The 9,525-nt window shown below is 39.6% G+C and overlaps 1 protein-coding gene across 1 annotated transcript; it reads left to right on the top strand.

Moving 5' to 3' along the window:
• Positions 1-695: 695 nt before the first annotated feature.
• Positions 696-7,970, top strand: ESD (esterase D). Its single transcript, XM_010194432.1, has 6 exons — positions 696-781; positions 1,500-1,588; positions 2,316-2,414; positions 5,074-5,198; positions 6,095-6,214; positions 7,845-7,970. The coding sequence occupies exons 1-6, from the start codon at positions 714-716 to the stop codon at positions 7,968-7,970; spliced, it is 627 nt and encodes a 208-aa protein (XP_010192734.1). The 5' UTR covers positions 696-713.
• The last annotated feature ends 1,555 nt before the right edge of the window (positions 7,971-9,525 follow it).

Raw genomic sequence — 9,525 nt, 5'->3', positions numbered from 1 at the left:
CTTTCAGCTCCCTAACTGGCTTTGCAAACTGACAGTGTCTCCGTTTGTGTCAGCCTTCCTCAGTTTCCTTAGAAAGTTTGCTACGAGTGCACTCCCAGCTGTTTTATAACTTCCATGAGTCTTTCTTTACGTTTAGTTTTTGTACCATTTCCCATGGAAATAAGCTGCCACCTTCTTCTCTGTGAGGCCTGTGTTTCTGCCATCCCCCAGACTTTTAAAACAAGGTAATTAATTTCTATCAGAGATCATTACAGTCCTCAGTATTGTGATAATTAGTGGCTGGATACTGGCACAAATAGCGAAGGAAAGGTGGAACAGGTTTGTCTCCTGTGTGGCGATCATGGAGGTAGCAGCCTGGCCACACGTTGCAGGCAGCTCCAGTGTAACCACAACATGAGAGATTTCTTGTCCCATAGCAGCATTGGTAGACAAAGAACGAGGTACGGTTACTGCAGAGGTAAAGGTGATTAAAAATGTGATTAGAAAAGCAGGAAGGCTTTGAGTTCAGCTGCCCCTTCATTTCTATGGGGAAATAGAAAGTTAATGAAAGATCAGAAAGTATTTGCAGGAGATTCTTTCTTCTGATAAACCATTACATTAAACAAGGGTGCTTCAAGTTGTAGTCAGCTTTTCTGTTCTCATAACTAACTCTAAGTCCAGGACTGTTTTATTTTCAAGTTTAACTTTTTTTTCCCCCCCCTCCAGTTTGAGCCATGGCACTGAAGCAGGTTTCCAGCAACAAATGCTTTGAGGGTTTCCAGAAGGTGTTTGAACATGACAGGTACATGACAAAAGCAACCTAGATGTTTAGAATGTCGCACTGAATCCATACTATCATTGCTGTCTGTGGTCTCAGTCTGCAGGAAAATAGTGTGTTCACACTAATAGCCGTATTTCAGTAAGGAATTCTGGCTACTGCTGCTTTGGCTGTGTCCTTGTATTTCTGTGTTAATGTTTAACGTGTCTGGTATACTTAGTGCTGCAGATCTGAGATGGGAAGCCAGTATTTTTACCTTTGAAAATGAAGCTCCATTAGCTTAGATAAGCATTTATTGACAATTTTATGGTTTAGTATTGGGCAATTGGTTGGTGTGTAGACTTAGCAGATTGAAAACCTCTTTTGCTGGGGCATGTTCTGCAAGTTATGTGGATGTGTTCCTCAGTAAAAATTGCTTTCCAATTTAATAGACAAAGCTCAAGTTAAATATTGCTGAGGTTCAAAATTCAGTTTTCAAACTGTTCACAGTTAACAGCACTGCAAAAACATGGCTTATGTGTAGGTCTCTGTTTTAAGTATATTCAGAACAAGGTAGGAAGGTTAGCTGTTGTCAATTCCAGAGGCTAAGGCTGAATTTTTAAATTGCTGTTTGCTTTATTTAACTTAGTTGTTATAATTCATAATTATCTCTCTTTGAATGAAATGTGTTGTCAACTTTATTAATGTTAGTGACCTTGTTAATTAAGTAGTGGTGATAACAAGGAGTATTTTGTTAATATAGTGCAGAGCTAAAATGCAAAATGAAATTTGGAATCTACTTGCCTCCAAAAGCAGAAACTGGAAAGTGTCCTGTGCTATATTGGCTCTCGGGTAAGTAACGTGAATTTTAGTAACTTAAAAAAGATAATCTTAAGCATGTTTAAGCTACTGTGCTACAATTACTGAAAACCTGGTGCAGAGGTGCTACAGTGGCAGCTCTTGCATTCTACAAAAGAGCATCTCCTGGAAATCACATTTACTTTGAGTACTGTATTAATTTACAATGAGTATATTTATTCCTTTGACAAAATAGCTAGTTGGAGTGATTTGTGAAATGACTTATTTATCTCAGTTGGGCCTGCTGCAGTACCAAAGACATGGATTACTGTGGGGTTTAGAGCCAGTGTGCATACAGGCCCTTATCCTGTCTAAAGGATGTGTTGTCAGACCACGTGTCGAATTCTGTAATGCAAACAGCTGAAGTGGTGGGAGAGAGAAAAATGTATTTGCATGTTTAGATGTCAGAAGCTAACAGTGTTAACCTTGGCAGCAGTGTCTCTAGTCGGTCAATTTAAATACGCGCTACTTGAGGAAACTGTATATGCCACATGAGTAGGCACTCAAGGAGGTACAAAGTATGCATTGACCTGTTTTTATTCAAATATTAGTGTGACTGGATGTGAAAGTGCAACCGTGTCTGTTTCCGTAGATCATTAAGTATTGTTGAAACCAGTGAAAAGACCTTTCCATGTTTATGGAGATAGGAATCACTCTTATTTTTCAAAACCTTTTTTGTCAAAAAAGCAATGTGTAACCAGTGGTATTTTTATTTTTCTAGGGTTAACTTGCACAGAACAGAATTTTATAACGAAAGCTGGTTTTCATCAAGCTGCAGCAGAGCATGGCCTTATTGTAGTCGCACCAGACACAAGCCCACGTAAGTTGTAACAGTTACACTGAGGTTCACTGTCTTTATCCTCAAAGAATGGAGTGCTGCAGTTTGCAACAAAGTGTGTTGCCCACCTGAGTCAGAATGTGACCTCACCTCTCTATCGTGCATTGTTTGCTAGATTACATTGCCTGTATTCTTAATAACATGGTAGTGGAGGTTTGACATTTGAAACTTCTATTGTCATGGCACTAAAACTAGAACAAAGGGGCCATTGAGTTCAGCGCAAAGAAGGAGAGGGAAGAAGGAAAACAAGAGGCATGTGTTATCAGAGATGCCTGCACTTTGTGGCTTGCTGAGACTTTAAAAACATCTGCAGAACTGCGTTGTCACACAAAGGTGTAATGTTTACTTTTTGTTGTACTCTGTATTCTAAAGCCTATCACATACATGTCTCCAGAGGATTCCCGTACTTAGAAAGGCCAGAAGACCTTCCCCCCTGCAGCTGCAAGGGACTGTTATTGAACAGCTTTTTTTAAATAATGTGCTGTTATTTGTATGAGTCCGAGTTTACGTGTAGTATTAAAAACCTGAAAATGGTGGATCTGCAGTTACTGGAAATACAGTCTTTTGGGGATTCAGTGTATTATGTTTAGTATTTGCTGAATCCTGCTAAAGTCTCTTGAGTGCTGTATACAAAGATGACAGTCTTCTAATGTTTCCCAAGCTTTAGTGGGTCAGATCTGAACACAGGCAGTATGGGAATGAAGAGGTATTCTTTCCAGAAAATATTTTTCACATCTGGGTTTTGAAGTTGTGTCAGGTCAAAGAACAGAAATGTATGTTTCTAATGAGGAAGAGGGACAGAAGAGCAAAACTTGTGTTTTAATGAACTTTACACTTCATTGTTGCTATTTGCTGAAGACCAGAGATGGGTAACTAGACTTTGCTTTGTTCACATTGAGTAATTACACTGAGACTCATTTTTGGTGTTGTCTATATACGTTGTCTCTGTCAATGTGTAACTGTATTTGCATAGTTCATTGCTTTGTCCATTTTCTTATAAAACCTTCTTTGCAGCTTCTCTCTTGCCTTTTAGTCTAATAACTGATCAGGATTGCTCTGCTATTTAGATGACTTTCAGTATGTGTTTCATATTACACTCTTTAGATTTTAGCTCAGAGACCCCCAAATGTTCTTAAATCTCTTTGAGCTGTCTGGAGAAACAAGTGAAGAGCACTTCAAATGTAATCACAAATTAAGAGATCTGAAAACAGGTAGTGAAAACACTTCTATGTGCTTTTTAACTGTGTAGTTACAACTAAATGAGAATTACCTTCCCAAAGCTAGGAGATGTATCTGGATAGGGAAAAAAGACTGCATAACATGAAATACCTGTCAGGCCCTGATAGACTTTACTTGTCCTTCTTTGTAGGGGTTTGGTTTCCCAGACAGGTGTGCTGAGCCGTATTTTGGAGGTTCTTTTTCAAATTTATTTCTTTCAAGGCTTCCCTTAAGTGTCTTTTAGCAGGATCAGCATTGCCTTCATTGCCTGGCAGGACTTTTGAGTTTTTGTCTTATCTCAGAGGGACTGAAGACAGAGTTTTTATATCCAACATGTAGTATAAGCACCCGCAGTCCCTGTGCCTGCTGGGCTTTCAAGTTACAAAAATCACCTGGTGTTCAAGGGCATGTCACTGGAGCAAACTCAACCTTGATCATTGTAAAAATCTGATTTCACACTGTGACAGGGTGGCAGGTATCTGCACAAATTGTCAGGGACTGTCAAGTTGCACATGGGTTTGCAGCGTAACCTGACAGTGGTGAAAACTCCTGTAAATTCGTATTGCAGAAATGAGGAACATTTTGGAGAAAGGGAGGCCAATATTTCCTGTCAGATATACCTTGAAATATTACAGTCTCTTCTGCAAACCACGCTGGTTTCGCAGCCTAATCAAAAGGGAAAGTAAGGCAGGACTGGTTGGGATGTATTGACTTTCAAGGAGACATCTGCAAATTTAGTTTGAAAATATAGCCTTGGAAAAGAGAATACAACCCTGCAGTTACTCAGAGAAGAAATTACTTAAGTTTTATGGAGTGTTATAGGTCAGAGCAATGAAATGAATTGCAGGAAAGGTAGAGTTATATACTTAAAAAATGATAGTAAGTGTTGTTATGCTGTTGAATCTTAAAAAGAGAGGTGTAGCAGACATCACATGAAGCACATAAACTGGTCTGGACGCTCCATTTGGTGATAGATGGTTCTGTCCTGGGGGAAAGAAAATTTTCTACAGTTTCTGTTTCTCACATAATTTCTTGTACTTGATAGGATGAGGTCTAATACCTGAAATAAGCTGATAGCATCAATTAATAAGTGCCAACTTTTGAATAAATCCCTGGGTAAATGGGACAAAGCTTTAGAGAATTAGTTTAGGAAAGATCTGTACACTATTTATGAAGTGAAACAAGTTAGACGTTGGATACATCTGTAGGTAATACATAAGTGGCTTTTTGAAAGTATTGTTGAAATAACACTTAAAAACACTGTACTAATGAATAAAAATATAAATTGTCATATGTTTAAAAGTGTAGGGACATACTGATTTATAAACTCATGTCCCGAGTGTCTGATTTGTATGGCAGGTTCTCCAGTTGTGAACATCTAGTAGAAGAAAGGCAGTAACTATAGAAAGCATTTTCATGGTAGGTGGCTGCAATATTGAAGGAGAAGATGAAAGCTGGGATTTTGGCACCGGTGCTGGTTTTTATGTGGATGCTACTGAAGATCCTTGGAAAACAAACTACAGGATGTATTCCTACATAAAGGATGAGGTAACTTCACTGCTGGGTTCTCCTGGAAGGGACATGGTTTAGTCATGTGCTTTGTTACTAGCTCCAAAGCTTGCTTGATAGCCTGCGGATGGTTGTTTTGCTCTCTTCTTTTCTAAAAATGGTTTATTATTTCATTTTAAATCCTTGGTTATTTCAGTGGTTGGATTTACCCAGTTGTTAGGCCCTTCCTTCCCAAACAGTTATGTGGTAGAAATGAGGAGGGAGAGAACTTCAGCACAGAGGTGATAACACCTGGCTGGGCCTGAACGAGAACTCCTCAAATCTGCCTTTCTGCTGGAGATGTCGCAGGACTGGTCTATACTTTTAACCTTGACTCATCAGTTGTGCGACCTCTGCTTTTATAAAATCTCTGCTGTGCTGCTTCTGGAGGGACCCGCTGCATTTCACTGCACCAGCACTTCAGTTGTGTTGCTCATTTAGGCTGTTTTCACTGTCTGTCTTGGGAGAGTGGAACGGGGGTTTTGTTGTGGGGGTTTTTTTTCCTTTAACTGAATATAAAAGGAAACCCTTGAAACAGTATTAGAAAGGTGAATGTCCAATTTAACACCCTGGTCACTTACAGGAGCACATATTTATGTATCCCTTACAATGAGACTATGTTTATTAGGAGATTCTCACATAGTGTGTTATGGAGTTATGATGGATTTCTACAGAGATACTTTTGAGTTACTTATTATCAGAGGAATTGTTTCCTTTTGTTTTTCCAGTCTTGTCCAGGTTGCTTTCAGGCCATGATTTCAGAGGTCAGGCTAGAACCAAAGATGTGCTTTTGGTTTCAGTGCCTCCCGGGCCTTAAAATGCTTATTTGTGGACTTCTTTTTCTAAACATACTCAAGTTGCTTTAATGTTTTTATTTCACTGTTGTTCCTTTACAGCTGCCTAAACTAATAAATGCCAATTTTCCAACTGACCCTGAACGGATGTCTATTTTTGGGCATTCCATGGGAGGTCATGGAGCTCTTATTCTTGCTCTGAAGAATCCTGGAAAGTACAAAGTAAGACATAATACAGCTTATATGAAGTCTACTAAAGCTTATACAGATTTATGGAAAAGTGAAGAAAGAAAACATAATAACCAAGTTCTGTTATGGCATTAAATGCATAAATGGTTTTAGTTGTAGCAGTTCATTGAACCCTAGTAGTATAATATACAAAATTGCCAGAAACACCACTGTGGAATATGAGCATCAGTGAAATTTAAAAAAAAAAAACCCTCCAAATTTTAGAAGTTAAGAAAAGTTCTGTTTCTTTTGATGATGCTACAGCTCTTCCAAACCAACTGTTATGTTTAAAGGTGGACAGGGTCCTTCTGACTCTGGAGCTCTGTGATTTGCTGTATCTTCTCAAATCTTCTCTTGTTCATTTGGGACCTTTTATTACCAGCAGACCTTTTTGTCACCATTATATTTGTGTTTGCTTAGAATTTACTGCAGAGTCTATTAACTCCAGCTGATAGCAAGTGTAACTGTAGGAACTTGAACTTCACATGGAATAATATCTGGAGGACGTTCCCAACCTCCTCCCCATTTTTTTTCCCCACCTGAGATTTGCATGTCAGCTTTCATAAAGATTGATTTTTGGAGTATTTGAGGTATCTGAAGTTGTGTTCATTTGTATGCTGCTTGAACCTAAATCAAACATGCTGGAACTGATTTGCCTTTCCTGTAGACTCATGAGGCTTGAGGGAAATACTGTTGTTTTCTTCAGAGATACTCTTACGTAAAATGCATTTCTGAGGGAGAATCATGCATTGGTGTTTGAGAGGTGAGGGACTCTGCTTTTCTGTGACTGTCCTTTCATGAGCTGTCCTGGCCCTGCACTTTGTGGTCAGCTGCTGCAAAAATGGAACTGCATTTTTGAAAGTAGTGTAGCTTTCCTCAGTGCCATTAGCTTGGCGTTATCATAGAAACATAGAATCATTTGGTTGGAAAAGACCTTTAAGATCACCCAGTCCAACAAGAGAGTTGAATGGAAGATAAAGCTTTATTTTTATCTCTCCTTTTTATCTTTTGGAGCCAGTAGTTGAGAAATTTCCATTTTCACTGTTGGCTCTTAACTGATAATTGTATTTTCTAAAAGAAAATTGATGTCCCAGGGCTAAATTCAGAAGACAAATGCAGGAATAGGGCTTGGACTTCTGGTGCCAGTACCTGGAGTTGTGATCTGAAATGGTCTTTTCTTGATCTCTGATCCTGGAGGTACCTAAATTCATGAGTCCATTGCATTGTGTAAACCTCAGGCTTTTGTTATGCTCTGCCAAAATCCAGTTGGAGGTGAAATGGTCCCACACTCTGACCATGCTGACCCAACAGTAGACTTGAGATCCTTCTCTGCTGCTTAAGGGAATTCAAGTCAGTGTCTCTCAACAAGGAAAGGAACAGGGTATCTAGCCCTGCCTTTTGTAGCTTGGCTGATGTGCAAAAGCAAAGCAAAACTGGGGGGTTATAAAGAACAAATAAGAGGGAAGCAGGATAATAGTTAGGGCACCTGACTTGAAAGGTTGAGGGACTCCTGGGTTGTGGCAGTAATTTCAAAACAAGTTTTGAAAAGGCTTTTTGTTTGCTTGTTATCCAAAATCGCTTTCCTTAGTTCATATGTTCTTGTTCATGCTTGCTTTCTGAACAGTCTGTATCGGCATTTGCTCCTATCTGCAACCCAATTCAGTGTCAGTGGGGAAAGAAAGCCCTTGGTGGATATCTGGGATCGGATGCAAGCAAATGGGAGGTACGTGCTACAACCGCAGACCTTTAATGACACACGAATGAGTGATTTGTAAATCTGTCGCAGCAGGAGCCTGGAACAAAATTCTGGGATGCCCCTGAGCAGGTACTCCTGTTTCACTACACCCCTAAGCACGGATAAGTGTTGTGTGTTTCTGGTGTGTAGGACTTGCTGTTGCCTGACACTGCCTGTAACACATCTAATAGGACAGAAGGGTCTCATCAAATCTGCTAAATTCCTCCCTGTTTTATGAAGATCTTAACATCTGGGCTAAGAAGAATTACAAGCTGTCTGAGACTTTCTCTAATGCATGAAAGCAGTGAGCAGTTTTAAAGAGAGTTGGGCTATGGCCTGGCTCTCAAAACCTCAGTTCTCGATACACAAAATAGCTGTTTTTTGTAGTAGCCTGAAAAGAGAGTCTGCTACAAACTGTTCAGAGACTGATGAGCCTCATGGCATCCGCAGGGGCAGGCTGTTGGAGGCAGCTGGAAGAGAAGCCCCTACTTGGAAATGGGTATCCTGTAGAACAGGATCAAACCAGACAAAGTTAGGTTTTAGCTCCAGGGCCCTAATTTTGAAATATAAGTAGTCGTATATAAATGGCTAAGATACAAAAATGTTTGTGTGCATGTTGCTGTGTTATTTAGGTATTTTTAATCTCAGCATAAACATTGGACGAATTAAGTTGGAAGTGATTGTTGTGACCAGGTACTCTGATTTCCTTGTCAAAACACACAAGCTGCAGTTAAATTCCTTGTAAATTGGATTAAAGCATTTCTTAGGAAGACATCCGGGTCTGATTAAAACATTACAGGAATGGAGCGCGCTAGCTGCTTTTACAATTGTTAAGAGAGTAGTGTGTATTTAGAAATCACCAGTTAAACTTGCTTACACTTAACACAATTAATTTATTTTGGAAAAATAACCCCAAAAGTTTTCTGGCCTCTTAATTTGCTTTGGAGCTCTTCTGGAAAGCCAGTCCAGTAGATCAATGGTGGGCATCAGGGGTAGACTTAGACCTGCTTTGGCACAGATATGCAACCTCCTATCTCTGTATTTTTGCTTAAAATTGCTGTGTAAATATGTGCAAGGATTGTTTTATGCAATGACCACGGTGCTTGGCTGAGTCCAAGCTCCTGTTTGCATTGCAGGGTCATTTCTGGATCTGGTGGCATCCTGGAAGCGGGGCTCTGTTGCCTTGGTGTAGGGCATTGCATTTTGCTGTCTGTTGGTGATCTGTCTTCTCCACTGCCTTAAGCACTTCTCTGATTTCTTCAAGTTTTTTATTGAGCATGTACCAAGCACAGGACCCCACAGGAAACATGTCCCCCATTCAAAATTACATTTTGTTACATGTATGTTAATAGTCTTTAATTTACACCGTGTGTGCCATTTTTGTTTCTCAGTTGTACAAAGTTTTTGTGGTCAAATTATCATGGTAACTTTCAGGTTAAATGCGTTCCATGAGCACAGTTGTGTTACACTGGTGTTTTGACTTTAACTCTATCTATGCCATTTTTTCCTTGCAGACAGCAAATTTGACTCAGTCTCCTGTATGTATCACAGAATCACAGAACGTTAGGGA

The sequence above is a fragment of the Mesitornis unicolor genome, unplaced genomic scaffold, assembly GCF_000695765.1.
Source record: "Mesitornis unicolor isolate BGI_N332 unplaced genomic scaffold, ASM69576v1 scaffold24261, whole genome shotgun sequence".
NCBI lineage: Eukaryota > Metazoa > Chordata > Aves > Mesitornithiformes > Mesitornithidae > Mesitornis > Mesitornis unicolor.
This window is presented reverse-complemented; position numbering and strand designations above follow the sequence as displayed.

Excerpts from the sequence above, each read along its gene's own strand:
- ESD (XM_010194432.1), top strand. The coding sequence starts at position 714 with ATGGCACTGAAGCAGGTTTCCAGCAACAAATGCTTTGAGGGTTTCCAG. Across the intron at positions 2,415-5,073 it reads CGCACCAGACACAAGCCCAC|GTGGCTGCAATATTGAAGGA; the intron begins GTAAGTTGTAAC and ends TTTTCATGGTAG. Across the intron at positions 5,199-6,094 it reads ATTCCTACATAAAGGATGAG|CTGCCTAAACTAATAAATGC; the intron begins GTAACTTCACTG and ends GTTCCTTTACAG.